At 40.6% G+C, this 24,038-nt stretch overlaps 1 protein-coding gene across 1 annotated transcript in view; it reads left to right on the top strand.

Moving 5' to 3' along the window:
* The window catches only part of Ryr3 (ryanodine receptor 3), a 364,780-nt gene that overhangs the window by 331,476 nt on the left and 9,266 nt on the right, over positions 1–24,038 (top strand). Inside the window, exons 84-94 of the mRNA XM_026390365.2 lie at positions 371–451; positions 850–938; positions 3,213–3,341; positions 5,656–5,760; positions 7,510–7,591; positions 8,235–9,565; positions 11,390–11,448; positions 12,393–12,564; positions 13,683–13,769; positions 16,677–16,877; positions 20,449–20,579. Coding sequence (XP_026246150.2) covers positions 371–451; positions 850–938; positions 3,213–3,341; positions 5,656–5,760; positions 7,510–7,591; positions 8,235–9,565; positions 11,390–11,448; positions 12,393–12,564; positions 13,683–13,769; positions 16,677–16,877; positions 20,449–20,579 — 2,467 coding nt within the window. The remainder of the gene's footprint in view (positions 1–370; positions 452–849; positions 939–3,212; positions 3,342–5,655; positions 5,761–7,509; positions 7,592–8,234; positions 9,566–11,389; positions 11,449–12,392; positions 12,565–13,682; positions 13,770–16,676; positions 16,878–20,448; positions 20,580–24,038) is intronic.

Genomic DNA, 24,038 nt, shown 5'->3' with positions numbered 1-24,038 from the left:
TTAATTGCCTCTGCACAGACACATCTTAGGTTTGGTGGTTGCATGTCGAGTTTAACTCAGCAGTTTAAAGCTTAATTAAAGAAGTGTCTTCTGTCTGTAAAGCATGGGCTATGGACTGTGAAGTATTTATGCCATTGTTCTACTTGTTCTCATTACTGACTGAGTCTCGGGGCTAAATAATTTACCTTTGTCAAGCTCTGTGCTCTGCAGCCCCAGCTTCAGATTAATTTGGTTTCTCACCATTCACCCAGCATCTCTTCTCCAAACCATTCCTACACCACCCTTTGACATTTTTTGCAATCATTTGCATTAGAAGGTGTTCCATGTTGAGAAGCCAAACAATTGCTCACCAAGATGTTCTGTTTTCAAGGTGAAAAGGTGCTCCAGAATGATGAGTTCACCCGAGATCTCTTCAGATTCCTGCAGTTACTGTGTGAAGGACATAACAGTGGTAAGTGGAACACATTGATTTGTCAAGAGAAAACATTCAGGGGCACAGTTATAATTCAGTTTGGTGTGTGCTGTTTCAGTCAACCAGTCACTAGCCCAAGGACATCCGTCAATCCATTCTTTCATAAGAAGGTCTACGTGAGACCACTTCAACTTCATGGCTGATGTTATGAAGCACTACCAAGGCTAAACTGCTTCTAGAGTCTCCAGCCCTTTTCATCTATCCCCTTAGGCCTTCTTTAAGTCTCATTTCAGGGTCACCAGGTTGGGAGGACTCAAAGCAGAGCCCTGACCTGCAGACTTTCCCCGTGGTGTGCCTCTTCTAAGCTCAGCCGAGGAGCATGCCTGGCTCCCTCCACATGATGGGGCCAGGCTCTGACCCAGCACTGGTACTCTCAGACTTTCAGAACTTTCTGCGGACTCAGATGGGTAACACCACCACTGTGAACATCATTATCAGCACTGTGGACTACCTTCTCCGCCTGCAGGTGAGTGGGAGGGCCTTGGACAATGGCACCTCTCACCTATACTTCCAAAGGTAAAGACAGCTACACAGGATTCAGATGGCCCAGGATACAAATTCTCTTCAACTTACAAAGGGGTTATGTCCTGATAAACCCATCATATGCTGAAAATGCATTCAATGCACTGAGCCTACTGAGCATCATAGTTTAGCAATCTGGTACAACCATAAAGTATCTGCTGTTTGCCCTCATGATTGTGTGGCTGGCTGAGAGCTGAAGTTCACTGCTGTAACCCAGTACCACAAGAGAATATAATACCATATATTGCTAGCCCAAGGAAAAGAACAAAATTCAAAATTCCAAGTATAGTTTCTACTGAACTCATATTACTTTCATGCCCTTGTAAAGTTGAAAAATTATAAGTCAGACCTCGTAAGTTGGAGACCTTCTGTACAGTTCAAGGCCCAGTAAGGATGGCATTGTTATCTGTGTCCATATGCTTATGGGAAGTCAGATGCTTAAAAAGTATGTTTAACAACAGAAGCAAGGGGGAGAGATCAAATATCAAATTATCTATTATAAAATGCTGGTGTATCACTAGCAGAGAAATGCAAATCAAAACTACCCTAAGATACCATCTCACTCCAGTAAGATTGGCAGCCATTAGGAAGTCAAACAACAATAAGTGCTGGAGAGGATGCGGGGGAAAAGGGCACTCTTGTTCATTGCTGGTGGGACTGCAAATTGGTGCAGCCAATTTGGAAAGCAGTATGGAGATTTCTTGGAAAGCTGGGAATGGAACCACCATTTGACCCAGCTATTCCCCTTCTCGGTCTATTCCCTAAAGACCTAATAAGAGCATGCTACAGGGACACTGCTACATCGATATTCATAGCAGCTCAATTCACGATAGCAAGACTGTGGAATCAGCCTAGATGCCCTTCAATAGATGAATGAATAAAAAAAATGTGGCATTTATACACTGGAGTATTACTCTGCATTAAAAAATGACAAAATCATAGAATTTGGAGGGAAATGGATGGCATTAGAGCGATTATGCTAAGTGAAGCTAGTCAATCTTTAAAAAACAAATGCCAAATGACTCCTTTGATACAAGGGGAGGAAACAAGGACAGGGTAGGGACAAAGAGCTTGAGAAGAAGATTTACATTAAACAGGGATGAGAGGTGGGAGGGAAAGGGAGTGAGAAGGGAAATCGCATGGAAATGGAAGGCGATCCTCAGGGTTATACAAAATGACATATAAGAGGAAAGGAGGGGTAAGACAAGATAATACAAATGGAAGAAATGATTTACAGTAGAAGGGGTAGAGAGAGAAAAGGGGAGGGGAGGGGAGGGGGGATAGTAGAGAATAGGACAGACAGCAGAATACATCAGACACGAGAAAGGCAATATGTCAATCAATGGAAGGGTAACTGATGTGATATAGCAATCTGTATACGGGGTAAAAGTGGGAGTTCATAACCCACTTGAATCAAACCGTGTAATATGATGTATTAAGAACTATGTAATGTTTTGAACGACCAATAATAAAAAAAAGAAAAAAAAATAAATAAAATGCTGGTGTACTTTAGTTTTGCCAGTGAAAATGCAGGCACAATGCCCAAGAGCTATAAAGCAACCTGTGAATGAGAAGAACAGATTATACCAGGAAGAAGAATTAAACAAGGTGATGGGAATGATTTGCCAAGTTGTTAGTGTTGAAAAGTCACTTGGTTTAATTGTTTTGAATGAAAATCCAAATTGTATTGAGAAAATCTGCACAAATATGAAAAAAGATCCTCTTTGTTGATTCCTTATTCTGGTTTTGCCACTTTGTGGGGACCTGTAACAATCAATTTAATTTCTCTGTGTTCCAGTTTTCTCATCTATAAAATGTAGGACCTGCCTCATAGAATGATAGTAGATTGAGAACTTTACTAAATGGAAAGTGCTGAGAACCATATCTTGCATTTGAAATGTTAGCTATTGTTGCTGTTACTTTATTTGAATTATAGTCAATATTCTCTTTGGTGTACATTTCTCACTGTGATTAGATGTCCCATATCATGGTCTCCCAGGTGCTAAAGGCTAACCTGTCTCTTAGCTTTTCTTCCCTGGAGGGAAATATTTATGCTTAAAAGACTCTAGGGACCAGGTGACTGTCCTTCACAGAATCCCTGGCTCCTGTCATAGGAAAGAGGTCACAGAGTTGTAGAATTCTCTCATACTCCCACACATTGAGTTCAGCTTTACCTACTGAAGTCTGAGAATACTAAACTCTATTTGTTTGTTTTTAGGAATCAATCAGTGATTTCTACTGGTACTATTCAGGGAAGGATATCATTGATGAATCTGGACAGCACAATTTTTCTAAAGCTCTGGCAGTCACCAAGCAAATTTTCAATTCTCTTACTGAGTATATTCAGGTATGCACTAATGAGTACAGACTCGAAGACAAAAAGAACATATTTCTCATTCCCATTTTCTACAGAATATTTGGATGTAGACAGTGCACTGTGTACCCAGCCCTAACACTGACACTATTTCTTATCTAGAAGTAGGAACCCAAAGGACCTGTACTCTATGGCAGCTTAGACTTTGTGCCCCCCCCTCCACAGACACCAAAAACACACACAGTGGGACCTATTGGTGGTATTGTCATCATATTTGCATTTATTGAGTTACATTTTGCTTTCTCTCCTATACTGAAAACTTTTCATGGGCAGAATATTTCTTATTCAGTTTTGAGTTGTTAATGTCTAGAGCAATGTCTGATGCATCAGTATCTGATGTTCAGGAAATAAGGAGAATGGAGAGATTATTGATATAGTGAGTAAATAAAAGGGATATGTGATGTTATCTTGGGTAGAGACTAGAGACAATCCACACAAGCTCTGCCCATTTGTTGAAGCACATAAACTATGTCCAGTGGCAGTCTCATCTACATATGATTTTGGGGCCAAACATCTAGATCTTTCTGTAGTCCTTGTTCATAACATTCTCCATTCATTGCCTTCAGTGGTCCTTCTGCTGTGAAAAGAAACAGGTGTATTCAGGCATAATTTGCTACAAAATCAGTAGTCATCTCTTAGCCCTGTGTGAGATAAGATTCTTAAAAACAGAATTAATGTTACATTTTTATATTATCATAACCAAGAGACTCATGAATAAGATTTTCATTCATTTATTCATTCAACAAAACATTTAGCTTATACTCTAGAGTGGCTTATGAAAACAGGTATATTGCCTCTACCACTAAAGAGCTTACAGTGTAATTGAGAAATACAGGTACATGAGGAAAACTTTTTGACACAAGATGATAATTTGTGATTGAAACCATCATATCCACCATGCTTAAGAACCACATATGTGTGAGTTCAGAAGAAAGCCCTGTGAACTCCAGGGCTGAGAGTCTTCCTAGGCACATATGGACTGTGGATAGACACAGGGGAGGAAGTAGTTTCTAAGTCAGTCTTTCAGAAAAGCTGCAGAGATAGGATTGTGCATGACTTCATTAAGAATAATGTCAATAATTACATCAATCTTGCAGAAAGAGAAAAGCAAGGAAAAAAATGGAAATATTCCATCCCCTTTCTTGCACCTTCATTTCTGATTTTATGTTCCATAGAATGTGAAATACTGAAGGAGATCATTGAGCATATTTGACGAGGATTTGATTTGATCTGGGCAGAATCTATCCTAATCTTCAGAATTTCCCCTGGAGCACTTAACTGAAATGAAGCAGCTCATTTTCGTGAATGTGAATTTCCTTCAACAACCAGTTTTGTTCCAAAAGGAATATAGTGGCTTCTAAAGAAGCCACTGGTTATACACAAACCTGGTTATACACAAACTTATTTTTAAGCAAACATGTGATTTGGGAATGCAGACAATAGTTCTCCTGCTCATCTCTTTGGGAATCCTGACAAGATTTTTCCAGAACTTGAGATAGTACCTATGTCCTTTTAAGAACTTTCTTATTGAAGAATGATTTGGCAATTGGTTAAAACATAGAAAAAATACACTATAAGGAAGAGTTAAGAAGAAGCAGTGTTGGTTTAATAATGATCTTCGAAAATAGGAAGGTTATTAACACACAGAGTACAAATTAGTAATTAGGTCATCTGTGTACATTTGTCTTTCAGAAAAGATATTTAAAAGATGGTATTATAACCTGAAGTTTAATAAAAATCCTAGAGGTGATTTTATCATTATTTCAGAATTTTTAAACTTATCAGAAGTCCTGTTGTCAGCAGTTATGTGTAGCTTTGCTGATAACCAATTACTTGCCCACCTTTTGTTTTCAAACTGTACTCCACAGAACCCCTGAGTTCCTCAGAAGGCCTCTTAGGAGAAGGGGTGGGTGAGGGCAGGCAGGAGTGCCCTTCAGCTCTGCTTCAACCAAAGCATTTAATTATTTTAAATATTGTTCTTCAGTGTAAGATTTTATTTGAAGAATGCATTTCTATGCCCCCTCCCCTTCCAAAAAAAAAAAAAAAGTCTCTGAAAAAAATCACTGCACTGTGAAATTCTTGATGTTTTTTCCTAAACATGATACCCTACAACTGGGAAGGAAAAAATAAAAAAATTAACATCTTAGGAAAAAAACTGAGCTATAAAATATGAGACTTTGGGAAAGTGCTATCTGCTCATAAAAGTAGGTGTCGAATGCCCTACTAGGGCAAGTGTCAGAGCAACTTGTGATGCTGAAGTGAAATAAGGGTGTCCTGCTCTCCACAGGGCCCCTGCATCGGGAACCAGCAGAGCCTGGCTCATAGTCGGCTGTGGGACGCGGTGGTTGGCTTCCTCCATGTGTTTGCTAACATGCAGATGAAACTCTCTCAGGTACTGTGGCCTGTTCCCCGCACATTTCATTGGTGTGAAATGCTAAACAAATTCTCACCCCTTGGTTTTTCCATTATGGATGTAGCTGCTTGATCAAAGGCTAGAAAAGCCATGCAGAGTAGGTCTCATTTTTAAAACTGAGGGCCAAAACGGGAGACAGGAATAAATGCCTCCAATGGGGATCCTGTATGGGCTTTTGCATGAATGCAGCTTCCTTCTTTGTGTCCCACCAACCTGATCTTTTCGTCATTGCCTCAACACTTGCTTTCTGTGGTGCTAATCCGTTTTGCTTCCTTGTCATTGTTTTGTCAATTTATAAATACTACCTGCCTCGTCTGATCTGTCCGATGTTGCATGTCTCTGTAATCCACATAGCCCTTCTCTCTCACCTTTGCTTCCCCCTTCCCATCTCTGCCTCTCCTTTTCACTCCCCATCTCTCTGGCAAGATGAAGCAGAATCACTCAGAGCATTTATTATGGCCAAATAAATGTAGCATATGTAGAGTTGATCACCTCTCTCCATGGCAACACATGAGGGAGAACCTCGGGATGTGTGTTTCAAGCTGATTAGAGTAACATTTGCAGCATTAATTTAAATAACATGGATCTAAAATTCTCCAGGCTGTCATATCTGCCTCCTCTCTTCTGGAATGTGCTATTTAACCCTTTCATTTTTCCCCTTTTGACTCTGGCCTTATGGGAGGAGAGAGTTCTTGGGAGGGCTACAAATTTGGCAATACTCCATCCACTTCTTTTCAACTGGGGCAGTGTGGTGTAGAGACTCCAGAGACAGGAGTCCTGGCCCAATCACCTCCTCACCAGTGATTTTTAGAAAGTCACTTCCTTTTTTATTAAATTTCATAATCTATAAAATATTCTGACTTAGAATGGATGATCTCTGAGGTCTCTTCTCAGATCTAACATATCTCTAAGGTGTTTTTCTGTGTAGCTGTGACACCATAGATAAGGGAAATTTCCTCAGAAATTTGAAGGGCTAGGCAAATCACTATGTCTTTCAGAGATAGGCTATTAAATAAATGTGACCCAGAAAACATATTTTAATTTCACCCTCAGATCACTCTTCCAAGGATCATTTCTTAGTTTTAAATTCATTCTCAGATTAGATCCAAGGTTCATTTTCTTCTATGGCATAGGATATAAAATACAGAGCTAACTTAATTTCTACTACATTGCTGAAATTAAGACCAAACAGGCTGGTATCAAAACCATCTGGAGGAATAGCCTCAATCATACACTATTTTAAGGAACCAATGGCACCCAGATCACCACCAACCAGCATCAGGATTACCTAAATCAAATCAGAAGGAAAGGAAAACCCACTGGTTGACTATAACCTTGACACCATAATTTGATTGCAATAGTATTTCCATAAAGCTGATAGTAAATTTTCCAGCATAGAAAATGACAATGTGAACTACTAGAGAAACCTAAAGGCTCTCTGGTGGATTGGGTTGTTCAGTAGTGTTGGACAACAATGTATGTCTCTCTGCCACATTGTACTAATAAAAGGAGAAATGCAAAGGACACTGATAGACGAGTCCTGCTATGAGTCTCCTGATGCCTCAGACAGTGGAGGATAAGACAACCTTGTTCGCAGTGAGAAGGGAACTCATTCCTGACCTTGATGCTGCCTTCACCGACCTTTCCAGAGCAGGCTCTTCTTGCTCACTGCCTGGTACTTTGCTGAGGGATCAGATAGCTCAGGGGTATCTCCTGTTTCTGTTCTAGGATTCCAGTCAGATCGAGCTGCTGAAGGAACTCTTGGATCTCCTTCAGGACATGGTGGTGATGCTTCTGTCCCTCTTGGAAGGTTGGGCTGTTTGGTATAACTAGGCATTCACACGACTGTAATTGCCTGAGCACTAACCTGACTAATCACTCAGATGATCCTTCTGGCAGGTCACTGATGCTATATGAGATTGATTAGAATGCTAAATTTTCAGAGAGAAAAAAATGAGTGAGGGGCATATGGTCTGATGGACAAAGCCTGAAGCCAACTCATTTTATATCAATAGGAAAGCCAGAATGAACTGGGGAAAACCTCCAAGCTTTGCTCTTCCCTATCCTCTCCCTTTCCCCATTGCTTTTCAATACATCTGGCTGCCAGTGTGTATGCCAGCAATCTGGGGGGCACCCTCAAAGGCCTAAGGGGATAGGAGGGACCCCAGTATTCTGATAATGAAACTACTTTCTGGGCCCCAGGTCAAAAAAAAAAAAAAAAGGCCATGGTCCATGGTGTGGCCATATTCTTCCCTTTGTTTCTTCTCCCTTGTCTCCTAGTGGTGTAGATTTTATGGCTTGCTGCTACCTCCTACCCATTTTCCAAATCATCATGGTCAGAAAAGAGCTGACTGATTTGGCACATAAGTCCTCTAAAAGTAGCTACCTGATCAGTTGTATGATGGCTCGGGTTTATTTATATATTTGTATGTCTTTTTGAACCTGCCTCACAGGGAATGTGGTAAATGGAACTATTGGCAAGCAGATGGTTGACACACTGGTAGAATCATCTACTAATGTAGAAATGATCTTGAAATTCTTTGACATGTTCTTGAAACTTAAAGACTTAACCAGCTCAGACACCTTCAAAGAATATGACCCAGATGGTAAAGGGATTATCTCCAAAAAAGAATTCCAGAAGGCCATGGAAGGGCAAAAGCAATATACACAGTCAGAGATTGACTTTCTCCTTTCATGTGCAGAAGCTGACGAGAATGACATGTTTAACTACATTGATTTTGTAGACCGGTTCCATGAGCCGGCCAAAGACATAGGGTTTAATGTGGCTGTGTTATTGACAAACCTTTCTGAGCACATGCCAAATGATTCTCGCCTGAAGTGTCTGTTGGACCCGGCAGAAAGTGTGCTAAATTACTTTGAGCCATACCTAGGACGAATTGAGATCATGGGTGGGGCCAAGAAAATTGAGCGTGTTTATTTTGAAATCAGCGAATCCAGTCGAACTCAGTGGGAGAAGCCTCAGGTGAAGGAATCTAAGCGACAGTTCATTTTTGATGTTGTTAATGAAGGTGGGGAGCAAGAAAAGATGGAGTTGTTTGTGAACTTCTGTGAGGATACCATCTTTGAAATGCAGTTAGCATCTCAGATCTCTGAATCCGATTCAGCCGACAGGCCAGAAGAGGAGGAGGAAGAAAATGAAGATTCTCCTTATGTGTTAGAAATTGAGGGCGAGGAGGAGGAGGACAGGTCTTTTGAGTCTTCCTCTGCGTTTGCCATGGCCTGTGCCTCAGCAAAGAGAAATGTTGCCAACTTCCTGAAGAAGGCGACCGTGAAGAACCTCAAGAAGCAGTACAGAAATGTGAAAAAGATGACCGCCAAGGAACTGGTGAAGGTGTTCTTCTCTTTTTTCTGGATGTTGTTCGTGGGATTATTCCAACTGTTCTTCACTGTATTGGGAGGAATCTTCCAGATCCTCTGGAACACAGTATTTGGAGGGGGCCTAGTAGAAGGGGCAAAGAACATCAGAGTGACCAAGATCTTGGGTGACATGCCAGACCCGACTCAATTTGGTATCCATGATGATGCTGTGGAGGCTGAGAAGGTGGAAGTAACTGAGCCTGGTATCCCAGCCGAACTAGTACACTTTGTCAAGGGCGAGAAGGGAGATGCAGACATCATGTCAGACCTCTTTGGATTGCACCCAAAGAAAGAAGGTGGCTTAAAGCATGGGCCTGAAGTAGGTCTGGGGGACCTGTCCGAAATTATTGGCAAAGATGAACCCCCAACATTAGAGAGTACTGTACGGAAGAAAAGGAAAGCACAGGTGAGCATAATCTGTTTTTATCATCTTTATCCCCACAAAAAGACTCATCTTGCAGTCAGTACTGACACTCTTTGCCCAGGAGCTAACAGTGCATTAGACACTGGCTCTGCTAGTTACCCTGATCTTATAATTCCAATTCTGCAGCATCTGGGGATATCTAGACTTCGATATTGTTTCAGTGTTTAGTGGCTGGGCAGATTGTGGTTTATATTGTCGAGTTCTGACATGATGGCCTGGGACTTCACCTAGCTTCAGATTTTTGTTCAAAGGTTCACAGGTTCATTCAGTGAACTGAAAGAATAGAAAACCAACTACAATGTAGGAGGAGACTTTTCTTCTGTGACAATACTTCAGTGTCTTCAAAAGTATAGATGATATCATATGACTTAGCATAGCCTCCCAATGAAGCTGACCACATTTAGGACCCATTTATCCTTGTAATGCACCCACTATCCAGGTAGCACCTGAGCCATTCAAGCAGATGAAGCAAATAAGATGGCAGAGACCATTGGCCATGGGAGATTCTGGGTGTCTCTCTCTCTTGTCACATCCAATGCACAGTGTTATTCTAACATCAAAGACAGTAGAAAGTGTGAAGAAATCAGAGCCCAAAGACTACTTTTATTCATCATTCCATTCTTATTTATTAAAAATATAATATGTACTTATCACTCTTTTAGGTTCTAAGAACGTAGTGGTAAATGAAAAGTGCATTGTCCCTGGGGTTTAGTGAAGAAGACAGACATTGGATAAGTCATTGCAAGTATGAAGTATGCTAGGAAGGAGAAATATCAGGGACTGGAAATGTGTAGGAGAAAACACCTGGGGCAGACAGTCAGGGATGAAGTCAGCAGAACTGTAGGAATTCGTTCATTCTGCTTTGCTCCCTTATGAAGCTCATAACATAAAATGGTTTGAAACATAATAGAAATTCATTCAGGGACTATATGTGCCAGGTTGTGTTCTAGGATATGGGGATACTTTGGTTAAAAACAGAGAAACATTTTTGCTTTCATGGAGCTTAAGCTTCTTCTAGTAGGAGAAAACAGATAAATAAGATAATTACCATTTGTAATGCATGTTCAGAAAAATGACAAGCTAATGTGTTATAGAGTGGACTTGGGCCCATTCTAAAAGGGGTAGCCAAGGAGGTTTCTGAAAAGGGGTTGTATAAGCAAAGTCCTGAAAGATAACAGGCATATGGGAAGCCAAGACAGCCATACTCCAGGCAGAGGATATGACTGGTGCCAAGGCTCAAGTGCAAAGAAGGATCTGGAATGTTCCAGGAAAGGAAGAAGGTCTGATATTTGGATTTAGGAGTTGGGTCAAGCGGTACAAGATGAGGATGGAGAGAAAGGCCAAGTCTGCTCCACTGTATTCTAAGTGCAGTGGTCATCAGTCAGAGGGACTGGGGTAGTGATGAGAGGACTGAAGACAAGGCAGGAAGCCTTTCAGATGGAAGCCGGCTCTGAATTTGACTTGGCTCCACTGTTTCCCGTGTCTTACCCCATGGGGCAGCAGGACTGCTGCCGTGGGGGCCCTCACAAGGTCCGAGCACAAATTTTCTGCTTGAGTCTAAGGAATAATAATACAAGGACAATTGAGTTTTAAAGTGTGATATCTTTTTTTTTTTTTTTTTGGCATCTCTCCAGAGTAGCTTGATATATAACTTGATATATATTATATTCTGTGATCCTGAGAGAAGCTGAAACAGGAAGAGAAAAAGACTCTGGGACTTGTAACCAAGAAGAAAATGGCCAATGACACGGATCATCATAAACTCACTTCTTAAGGAGCCCTTGATTGATTGTTATTTTTATCTAGGCAGCAGAGATGAAGGCAGCATGTGAAGCAGAAGGAAAAGTAGAATCAGAGAAGGCAGAGTAAGTTCTCAGTAGCATGGACTGCTCTTATTGCTCTGGCAGATAGTTCCTTTGTTTCTGATTTTTTTTTTCCTCCACATATTTTTATTGGTGCATTATAGTTATACTTAATGGTGGGAATTGTTGTTATGTATTAGTACGTGCACAATATAACAATATAATTTGGCCGGTATCACTCCCAGCACTTCCCCCCTCCCTCCCCTTTCCCACCTCTGTTCCTTTTCCTCTGTTTTACTGATCTCCCTTTGCTTTTCATGCGATCACCTCCCACCTTTCTCCACCTTTTTTTTTTCCTTTTGGCAGATACTTCTTGATAGCATCTACTACTCTATTGCTATGGTAAATAGAAAACCTGATTTCTATTAATAAGCAATAGATATTCTGCAAGCTCTGGCTTATTTCTTTTCACCTCAGCTCTATAATGCATACATACATTCTATTTATTTTATTAACTTTATAGTTCCAGTAGGATGCTGGATTTTCACTGTTTCACCAAACACATTATCAAACCCCTACACTTAGTAACTTCATATACTATGGATAATATTTAACATTTATTGAATACCTATATGTCAGGCCTGTGCTAGGCCCTTTTATGCAATATTTTATTTAATTCCTGCCACAATCTTAGAATAATAGGCACTGTTGCTAACTCCCAAGATGGATTTCAAAAGAAAAGGGCAAATTTTCTGAAGGAGGAATAAAATTGTTAAGCCTACCTTTAGAAGAAGAATATATCACTGATGTGACAGGGATCATCAGAATGGCCACACACATTAAATAGAGATTCAGTGTCAGCCATGGTGGGTTGTTAAAGATCTGAGGTCTCCACCCTCTAGGAGCAATCCCATCTCCCACTTATCAACCCCAATTTCTCTCTAGTCTCTTTCTGGGCTAGATCTGCTTCCCTGCTCTCCAACTGAGTGGGTTTCTCATCCCTGCAGTATGGAAGATGGAGAAAAGGAGGACAAAGCCAAAGAGGAGATGCAAGCCGAGGACCTGTGGGCTGAAGTGACAAAGAAGAAGAAGCGACGACGTGGTCAGAAGGTTGAGAAGCCTGAAGCCCTAATGGCCAACTTCTTTAAAGGGCTAGAAATCTACCAGACCAAGTTATTGGTAAGCTCTAGCCCCCGTTCTCTTCCTGGTGGGGGGGTCAGACCCCGGGCAGACCTGAGAGCTACCACTGATTCATTCCATCATTTGGATGATTACACCTTCTCTCCTTTCTCATTCCTGTTCTTTTCCTCTTCTCACTTATCTACCTGTTCCTTTTGAGTTGCAGGAAAAGAAAAATGGGTTATTTGGGAAAAGCCACAGCCTTCTACACCTCTACCCAATCACAGAAGATCCCCTGCCCTGTTTCCCCCCCAGGAGAGTGGGAACACTTCTTTCTAGCTGGTCCTTTATGTCTATTAGGTGGGGACTTAGCTCATCCTGGTCTAAAAGTTCAGAAGTAGTTTGATCATTAGGAATTCAGAACGATGTTGTCCCTGTTGGGTGAAGTTCCCACACTGGTCCCTGAATCTTTACTCTTCTACAGGCAATCAAACCTCAATATGGCTTGTAATGTTCTGTGATAAGTTGTCCTCTGAGGTGCAGTTGCTGGTGGCCAGGATTACATCTTCCTTGGCACTATTAGCAGGGTCCCCTTAAAGAGAGACTGGAACCTTACTTTCCCCAACAGCTGCCACTCCAGGCCTCATTTTCTGGGGAAGATGGTGGTGAGATTGGAATAATGCCCATGAAGGAGGTTCCTGGAGCTATCACTTATAAAGGCACAAGTACTCTGGACCACAGTCTGACTGCACTAAGCGGGTGGAGGGAGCAGCAGGGGTCTTCTGTGGGCAAAGATCACTCATAATTTCCAAATCAACTACTTCCTACATGGAGTGATCATGAAAACACATACAGTACTTGCATAGCAGGTGATCCTCTATTGAGGCATGTTAGGCATTTGGTCCCCTGAGGGATGAGCCAGGACAGGAGGGTTCTTTTGAACATTATTCTAAGCAATTTTTTTAAACCAACATTTCTGGTTCCTCAAATAATTCATGCCACTGTTAAGAAGTGCAGGATTGACCTAAAAGAGTAGTAACCAAAGATTATCCTAAAAGAATGGTAACCACAGAGTAGTTACCCACATAAATTAACCAGAGCAGATCTCTTGTGTGAGGCAGGAAAGTTCTCTTTCCCTCCCAGAGCTCTTCGATTTCTGCCTGTTCTTCTCTTTGCAGCACTACCTGGCCAGGAATTTCTACAACCTGAGGTTCCTTGCTCTGTTTGTAGCCTTCGCTATCAACTTCATCCTGCTTTTTTATAAGGTGACACTTCATTCAGGGATTACTTGCTAAATATGTTATAAACTAAATGTACCATGTATGTCGGGGGAACTATAACAGAACTCATGCTCTTGATGACAGCAAAAATTCTAATGTTTAAAGAAGTTTTTAAGATTTTGAATTCTAAAAAGCATACACTGTAGCAGCGGGAAGAACAGACTGCTGGCAAGGGGAGCAAGTTAGGGGACTATTTCAATAGTTCAGGCTTGTTGTAATCATTATTTAACTCAATCTTCAAATATTATTGAGCTAGACCCTATATTAGGAACTATGGTATATATAAAAATTTAATAACAAATATAGTTCTTTCCTTGATAAATAATAGAGCCATTAGAGTTGGCCCATATCTTAGAACTATTATGAAAGAAGAATTAGCAGGAGTTGAAAAGAAGGGTACCAGTCAAGATAAATGAAGATTTTGAACAATTGGTGAATAGGTCTTGCATATTGTAGGCATGTGATAATTGTTAAGTACCACAGTCTGGCTAGGCACAAAATCACGAGCCACTCAAGCAGGAACAAACTTTATTTTTGAAATTGCCGCCAATGCCCCGGTTGCTCCCGGGAAGATTGCCCATCCACGCACACACACAAGCACACGCATTCACCCGGATCCCAAGAGAAGTTCCTCCTCCGGAAATCCCTCCTACCGCACTTCCCAAACCAATGGGAACTCTCCAGGAATCCCGTAGCAGACCGAGGTGGACAGCAGGAGTCCAATATCCATATGAATGTAAATCTTAACATAATCATATCATCTCAATGGCTATCTGGTGTCACCTTTCAACCAAAAATGCCATGCATCATATTACTTGGCTGTGGCTCTTAACATCTCCCCCCTTCTGTTTAATTAAGCAACAAGCAATGTGGCTAGGGACCGTGCCTGTTAGGTTTGTCCAATTCAACATATGGTTCTTACCCGTCATCGGAAAACTGACCTCTAGGCGTCAGCCTCCTGTCTTAGGTTGATACCACTGCAATTGAATCATACCCGTCACTGACTACCGGTCCAGCATATAGCCATACTTGTGGATAGGCCTATGCACCAGCGGGGGGGGGGGGGTGTGTGAGGTTCTTTGCCTCACCTCTGTTGGCCCCCAAAATTGGCCTTGGTGCCGGTGGCGGGGGTGAGGTTCTTTGCCTCACCTCTCTTGGCCCCCAAAATTAGAACATCACTAGTAGAAGGGAGGAGGATACAGAAATGCCATGACACCAAGTCAATTGATAGCTCTTTAGGAAAAATTGCAACACTGGTGACACATCAGCAAAGATACGCCAGCACTACCATAATTCGCTGCATCAACAGATAGAGCACAATGCATACAAGTGATACATAGTCCAGGCAAGTTTTGTAAGCAGTTCAAAGTGGAGGAATCTATCAATATGTCCATTTCCTCCCAAAATAAATCGACTCAGTGATTGAGCATTACTTGTTATTATTCATTGATGCATCATTTTATACAGTTTGTTGTGATAACTATCGAAGAAACTGTAGTTTGGTTTCATCTTTGTCTTCACCGGCACTGGGATGAAGATAGGAATTCTGACAATGATGCTAAAAAAAAATTATGTAACATTCCAACAGGTACTAAGAAAAAAATTTTTTGAACAATTTACATTATCCTGAACAGAATTATTAAATATAATGAAAAGGAAAGGTGAAAGTAAACAAACAGATCTGTTAACCTGCTTATTTGTACACATATTAAAACAATCCTCAACAGCTGTTTACCCAATTTAAATTAAACCATTAAAATCACGTGAATAATAAAAAAAATTTGGATCCTTTTATTCATGAGCGCTCCTCATATATGATATATGGACATACGCACATACAGACATACAACACAAAACAGAAGTGTGCACACGTAACATACAACACATAAGACAATAGTAAAGGCCTTGTAACTTTACCTAGGTGAAATCTCCATTGTAATGTTTAAAAACTCCACAGTCAAAAAATAAAACTGATCAGAAAAACATTAACCTAGGTCTGTATGAGCTCAAAAATAAAACAGAACTTTATGATGAGGGACAAAGCACATCACCTTTCAACCAAAAATGCCATGCATCATATTACTTGGCTGTGGCTCTTAGCAGTTAAGGGAATGAATTACTGATCCTAGATTCTTGGTATAGTCTGTAACTGGCTTTTCTATCTCTTGCCAATCTCCTTTCCTATTTAAAATCACGAATGTAATTTTCATGAGACACTGTTTTATCCACATCAACCTTCTACTTGACAAATTCATGGCTCCCTGTTGCCCACAGAAGGAGAACAGAATTCTATCTTAGGAAACGTAGCTTGGTTTTAACATACTGGGGTTGGTTTTAACATACTGGGGTTGAGGTGACTCCTGGTGGCCATGCAGATAGAAATAGCCATCAGGCAGTCAGAGTCACAGGACAGAAACCTCAAAGGTGTAGATCTGAGTGTCATTTCTGTTAAGAGTGGCAGCTGAAGCCATGATGTAAATGGAATTGCAGGAAATGTATACATGTGCATGAGCAAGTGTGCATGCCTTTTTGTGCTTACATGCATTGATGTCTCAGCCTCCTCTCAGGCCACCTGATAACCTCTTATGGCCCAGAGGTATAGTATATATAGTAAAAGGCCCCTACTTTTGTTTGTTTGTCTATTTATTTATTTATTTATTTATTTATTTTGCTTTCTTTTAAAAAAATAGGTTTTATCTCCTTAATTTTTATTTGCAATTATTTAGAATACTGGGAGATTCCTAGTAATGAGTATCTAAAAGCTTCATTTATTCAGCAAGTAATGTTGAGTCAGCACTATTTGTACAAGTTATACTAATGACATATTGTAGGGAGAGCCCAGTGGCTGAGGTTTCTTCTGATGTTTAAAAGTGAGCATGTGTCTTGGGTCAGGTCACTGAAGAACCATTAGAGGAAGAAACTGAGGATGTGGCAAACCTGTGGAATTCCTTTAATGATGAGGAAGAGGAAGAAGCGATGGTGTTCTTTGTCCTGCAGGAGAGCACTGGGTATATGGCACCAACACTGCGGGCCCTTGCTGTTGTCCACACCATCATCTCTCTAGTCTGTGTGGTGGGCTATTACTGCCTGAAGGTGAGCTGCCTGTCACTCTTGAGTCTAATCTGACTCCTTGAGGAAGAAGTGTCATTTCTGAGCCCAGCTGGCCCTTTGTCCTCTAAGACTTTGCTAATAGAGTAAGGCTCATGCAGCATCAGCACTGACCTCACTGGGTAGCTGCAATGAACCACAGAATCACAGGCTCCACCCTAGGCCTTTTAAATCAGAATCTACCAGGTGATTTGTATGCACACCCAAGTTTGAAAAGTCTTGCACTGGTAGTCCCATTTCAGACACTTCTTGTTGGATCCATAGCTTTCGAGTCATCAAGGTAAGTCACAGATGAAACTAGTCATGAGAGATTCTTCTGATCTTTGAATTAATGTTTGAATTTTTACAAAGTTACCTTTTTAGGGCTGGGGTAAAGTATTTGCCTAGCTTGCGTGAGATCTTGGGTTCCATCCCTAGTACTGAAATATGTTAATTAACTAAAAATATCTTGAATGGCTCTATCCTAATGAGAAGATATGAGAATAAACATCAACGATGTGTTACTGTTTTAGTTATGATCTATTGCTACATAACAAATGACCCCCAAACTTAGTGGTTTAAAGAACAACTATTTTATCTCTCCTGACTTGTGGGCTGACTGGGCACATTTGAGCCACTCCTCTGCTCCAATGATGAGGCTGAATCTGCAGCCATCTGGGAGCTCATTTGCATGAGAAAGGCCAAGATGGCACATTGCCCTGCTGGGGAACAGCTGGAAGGCTGGGCTCTGATAGTGTAGCTAGAGCCTCTCCCACTCTGTGTAGGCTCCCTCCATGTGGTTTCTTCACATGATCTCTCTAGCAGGGTAGCCGGACTTCTTACATGCATAACTTAGGGTTTCCAAACAGAGCACAAAAGTGGAAGTGTTAGCCATTAAGATTTAGGCCCAGGGCTGGGGATGTGGCTCAAGCGGTAGCGCGCTCGCCTGGCAGGCGTGTGGCCCGGGTTCAATCCTCAGCACCACATACAAACAAAGATGTTGTGTCTGCTGATAACTAAAAAATAAATATTAAAATTCTCTCTCTCTCTCTCTTTAAAAAAAAAAAAAATCCTGCTTAAAAAAAAAAAGATTTAGGCCCAGAGCTAGTTTTGTTTCCATCATATTCTCTTGGTTAAAGCAACTCGCATGACCAGCCCAGATTCGTTGTTGCATGGGGTGGCTACACTGGGGCATGCACACCAGGAACCATAGTTCTGCGGCTGTCCTTAGATACTACTGCAATTACACCAGTCATTCAATTTTTACTATTCTAAGGTCATTGCTATTTCTATCACAGCCTGATTTTTTTTTCCTCATAACATTTCTCATGACTTGATTCTCATTACATTTTTCTTAAGTCTCCTTGGCTATACACCAAGCCATCTTGGAGTCCAGGAAATTTATTCCTATCCTCAAGGCCTTTTCTCCCCCTGATAAACTATAGTATCATGTTGGAAGTCCAGCTACCCTGCTGCAAAGACCGTACCCTGGGCCACTAAGGATGCCACTTTATCTATGAAAGCAGGGGCTCTGAAGTCAGGCTGCCTGGCTGGGACTCACAGATCTGCCAGCTAACTTCCCTAGTCCTCTGTTTCCTTCTCTGTGACAATGAGTATCATTATAACATCTAAAGGTCTGAGGGATTTAGTGAATTAATACGTGAAAGAGTAATCACAATGCTAGATGTGTTAGCTACTGTTTGGTGGTTAGAAATCTAGAGCTAGAGAAATCAAGAAGAAACACTATATAGTGACTAACAGAAGGACTACTTACAAGGGCATACACACTCCTAGAAGACTATAGGGGAATATGTGGAGTCATTTCAAAGCAGAAATTAGTCAGAATGCTCCTGTCTAGATCTAGATTGCTTAGATCTAGAGTAAGAATAAATTTCTCTTATCCCACACCAACCATTCATTAACTAACAGCCCTCATTGGCTCCTCACCCCAGTAACCCTATCTTTAGGCTTTGCCACCTCCCTAACATTAGTCTTCCACAGTGCCCTTTGTTGCTTCCAAAAGGAAGGAAGCAAGAGTTTACTCTCTATAAATTGTTATGTAAATTTTGTCCTTTTGTTTTGGAAATAAAGGAGCAGTGGGGGGGGGCACCTGCAGAAGTTTAGAGAATTTTGGAAGAAAGTTCTGAACTTAAGATCTCAGGGTTGTCCCAAATGCTTGAGAAGCCCAGGATCAAATTTTTTTCCCACTAGAGCAGCTCTGGCTATTTTGACTTCTCATTTCTTGGTATTTCAGCAGTATTCTCTGACCTTACTAACTCTGTCCCTTATTTGAAGTACGTGTACTTAGTTAAGGCCAGTGAATTACTCTCCTATCCCTTTTTGAGTTTCCCCTTGGTGGTAGGACTTTATAGCCATGCTACAATATCTAGTCTAAAATTGAAGTTATAAATATGGTATTCCTCCTCATCCATAGTTTGTTACCCTCAGTCAAGTGTGGTCCAAAAATATTAAATGGAAAATTCCAGAAATAACCAATTCATAAGTTTCAAACTGTTGCCATTCTGAGTAGTATGATGAAATCTCACATAATCCCATTGTGTCCCATGAAATATGAATCCTCCCTTTGTCCAGTGAATCCACACTGTGTATACTACCTACCTGTTAGTCACTAGTAGCCCTTTCAATGATCAGATTGACTCTCAAGGCATCACATTGCTTATGTTCAAATAACCCTTATTTTACTTAATACTGGCAATTCAGGTATGCCAAAGAGAAACCATGAAGTTTTTATTTTAAGTGAAAAGGTGACAGTTCTCTCCCCCCACACACACACAAAAAGCCCTAAATAAATTCTGAGAGTGCTTAGATCTAGAGTAAGAACAAATTTCTATTCATTAAAGTGTGAAGAAGAAAAAAGAAATGTGTTAGTTTTGCTGCTGTCATACATCAAACTGCAAAAATTATAGCCACAGTGTAATAAGTACTTCAGATTTTAAAAAAAAAAAAGGTATTAAATTTGTGTTTGAACATATAGGAAAAGACATAGGATATACAGAGTGTGACTCCAGGCTTTTCCTGGGAATCTTAGAATGTATCCCCTGCAGATAAGGAGAACTGTGGGGAATGATAGGAAGAAACATGTGTTCTACTACCTAGCAGGAGCTCTTTATGGAAAAAAAACTTCTATTCTAAAGGCATAAGATGAATATGACCCTAGCCTTTGAAGGGCGTTGGAACACATCAACATATTTCTGTGGCTGACCAATCTATTTTAGAATAGCTTGTTGTCCTTTCTAAGTCTTGGTTGGACACCAGGTCTAGGAGTATTATTCCTGGGTCTCTAAAAATTACCTTCTCACTAGGATGGGCAGAGATGCCCAGTTTGTATTATCAATTATTTAACTGAACCCTTAAAGAGTGGCCCAAATTAGATTAGCTTTTGGAGGGGCAGGTAGAGTAGTGAAAGGACTGAGATTTGGCTTTTGTCAAGGTGCCCTAAGAACCCTAGCATAAATTTAGTGCCCTGAAGTTGGAAGGTTAATTTTGTGATGAATGTCTGGAAGCAGGTGCTTTTAATCATAAAACCTTCTCTAATGACTGTGCCCCCCATTCCCAGGTCCCTTTGGTGGTATTCAAAAGGGAAAAAGAAATTGCCAGAAAGCTGGAGTTTGATGGTTTGTATATCACTGAACAACCATCTGAAGATGACATCAAGGGGCAGTGGGACCGCTTGGTAATCAACACACCGTAAGTGTCCTTCCACCCCCACTCCCAGAGCAATACAAATCTCTGTTGTAAATCTAATGCTTCACCAACCTTTGAGACTGATTAACATAAGCCTGACTTTGGTTTCTGGGACTTCTGCCTTGCCTATTCAAAAAAGTAGTCTACTTCCCCTCAAACACTGGTGTATATCTCTGTAAATTTAATGAGAGAAGAGATTATCAGGAGGTACTGAGCTTGTTTGATTAATATTGGATTAATCTGGTATCAAACTAGGTTTCCACATTTGAGTCATATACTTCCAAGACTTAACTGGACAAGGATCTGGAGATATAGCTGAGCTTCTCCAGAGCCCCCCAGTGACACGGCTGTCCTGTGATGTGTCCTCTCTGAAATCTCTTTAAACTGACAGCTGTTTGGTAACAGACTTCCTCCCTGCATAGTATTGCGGGGCAGTTCAAACAGGCCATCTGAGGAGGTCTGCAGAGGCGAGCCTTGCTTCCTGGTGTGCACATGATACTGTAATGGGGAGAGCACTGATTCTTGAAGCAGACATCAGCTCTACAATTTAGAGGACTATGAGCTCAGGCAAGGTAATCAAGCCTTCTAAACCTGTTTCCTCTTCAGCAACAGAGGAATTGAGGATACCACCTCCTACAGTCTTGGGAGGATTAATGAACACATGTCAAATGCTTGGTACAGGCATCAAACTGTTTTCTACCTGTTCAAAAAAATAGCCATCACAATAGCAAATGGCATGCTCGAATGCCAGTACATTCCGTTATGAAAAGGAGAGTTGCAAGATAGATTATTGTCGTGAAAGTAAACAGAGGTGACTGCTGGAACTCTTAGCCCTGCCAATTAAAATATTTAAGATATGCTTAAATATTTGGAAACATAACCCTGACCCCAGGGGAAGAAAACTGCTTCTCATTTAAAGACAATCAAGCAAATTGAGAAGTGAGTGTCTAAAGGTAAAATGGTCTCTAAAAAGGGAAGGCTATTTTCTTAGGAAAACTTAGCAGTGCAAATCTGAAGTCTGTCCCTGCCTGCAGATCCTTGCCAGTCTCCAAAGAAAAACCACTAAGTGTTATTTCTGATCCTTTGTCATTGCATTTCAGAAGTGTTATACTATTAATTTTTAAGTAAGCTTTCCATAATTCTTAGTAATGTGTAAATCTGTGGTACAAGGTGATATGGCTTTAATATCTCAGTAAAAGTGCAGTCCAGTTTCTAGAAATTATTTTAATGAGACAAGTATACCAAAATTTCCCAACAAGGATGTTTTTCAAGTGGCTTAAGTACTCAGAACAATGCATGCTTTAAATTTTTTAGAGTGACTTTTTTTTTTTTAACAAAAATGTCATAGTACATGATACTTTTTTCAATTAACTAATTTTAAAAAGGCTCTTCTTAAAATATAAACAATTTTAATTGATATTTATACTTATTTGTGGGGTATAGTGTTATAATTTGATACATGTATACAATCTATACTGATCAAATCAGTAATTAACATCCTTCAAACTTTTCCCTAGTTCTTTTGAAATGTGTAATTGACTGTGGACTAAGGTGGCCCAATTGTGCTATGTAACATTAGTTCCATCGCCCCGGCACAGACACCCTGTTGCACTCTATTACACGTTATCCACCCTGGGCTGGCTTGCTTTATTTTTATATTGTTAAACACATATAAGGACATGTAAATGTGCGTTTAAATGAGTTCCAAAGTTGAAAAAAATAGAATATTGCTGAAAGTTTGAAAGCCTGTTTTCGTCCCTGATCTTATACTCCTAACTCCCCCCTCCTTCCTGCTAACTTCTTTTCTAATATCCAGTACTAGTTAATGAAGTTGATTCTTATATTCACTCGCCTGCTTTATAGTGTTCACTTAGGTATTTGTCTTTAAATGTACTGCTTTAATTCTCTTGAACTTTATATAAATGGAATCATACTACTATACAAATTATACTATCACTTGAATCTTCTGTTCAGCATTATGTTCGTGGAGCTCACTACATTAACGTGTGTAGCTGTTTATTTCCAACATGTAAGTGTATGACTTGTGTATCTGGCAGTGCATGTTTCGATTGTTTCCAGTTTGTGGATCTTAGAAACAGTGCTACAATGACCATTCCTATATCTGAAGCATAAGTCCAAGCGTTTCCCTGTAGGCAGAACCAGGTAGGGAATTTGCTAAATACTGGGATATGTGAAATGTTTATTCTAATGTACATTCTAAATGGTACTTATCAAGAGGGTTTTGTTTTCAGCAGGGATTGAACCCAGGGTAACCACTGGGCTGTATCCCCAGCCCTTTGTATTTTCTATAATGAGGACAGGGTCTCACTAAGTGCTGAGAGCCTCGTTAAATTGCTGAGGCTGGCTTTGAACTTGAGATCCTCCTGCCTCAGCCTCCTGAGTCATTGAAATTACAGGTGTTTGCCACAGTAACTGGCTATATCAAGAGTTTCTACTTCTCTTCCTCTCTGCCAGCCCTTATTGTTGTAAGATAATTTTGCTGATCTGGTAGGTGTGTACATTTCCCTGATTACAAAAGAGGATGAACATCTTATATTTTTTCCATTCATATGCAAATACATTATTCATGCATTTCCCTTCTGAAAGTCTATTTTTTAAGGAATGTTATAAAGTAAACATATGTTCTACCTTCAAGGCACTTCCTGTCCCTAGTCAAGGGATAAGAAATTCAAAATGCTCAGACCAAGGAAGAATTGTATCAGTCTAAGGGATTTAACAGAAAGGAGGTATTGGTGTGGCTTAATTTCTACGTATTTTATTTTAGATTTTAAGTACAATGTGTGTGGGAAAAATCAAATAGTTTTGGTCAACATACCTGAAGGTGGCAGTTCTTTCTTGACTCTAACAATAAGAAACTGTTTACAGAAGAGCTGGTACAAACTACAGGCAGAAGGAAGATCTCCTCTCTGGGGAGGCTGGGGCTGGTACAAAACAAGGAACCACTTCTATAGGAGACAGGGACCACCAGACTTGTGTAGGAATGGAAAATTGAGTAGAAGTGCACACTTGTTAAGAAAAACTGTATGTAAATTAACCAAAGGCAAGTCCCAGTCTGGAAACCACAAAACTAGGGACCTTGTCTATATATTCCATCACATCCTGCATCCCTACTGCCTACCCTTTTATGACCCAGCAACTCATTGAATGGAACATATGTTTCCTACTAGGTTTTAGTTCTGGTTTATACTGGGATCAAGGAGATAAGATCAAGAAACATATCTGGCCAGGCCCAATGGTGCACGCCTGTAATTCCAATGACTCAGGAGGCGGGGAAGGAGGATCACAAGTTAGGGCCTCAATCAGTTTCTGAGGCTGGCCATGGTCTCAAAATCAGAAATACACAAGGCTGGGAATGGAGCTCAGTGACAGAGCACATGGTTTAAATTCCCCCAGTACACCGAGGAACGGGGAGAAAAATAGGTATGTAGACTTCTGCCTGCA

Source organism: Urocitellus parryii, chromosome 6, assembly GCF_045843805.1.
Source record: "Urocitellus parryii isolate mUroPar1 chromosome 6, mUroPar1.hap1, whole genome shotgun sequence".
NCBI lineage: Eukaryota > Metazoa > Chordata > Mammalia > Rodentia > Sciuridae > Urocitellus > Urocitellus parryii.
This window is presented reverse-complemented; position numbering and strand designations above follow the sequence as displayed.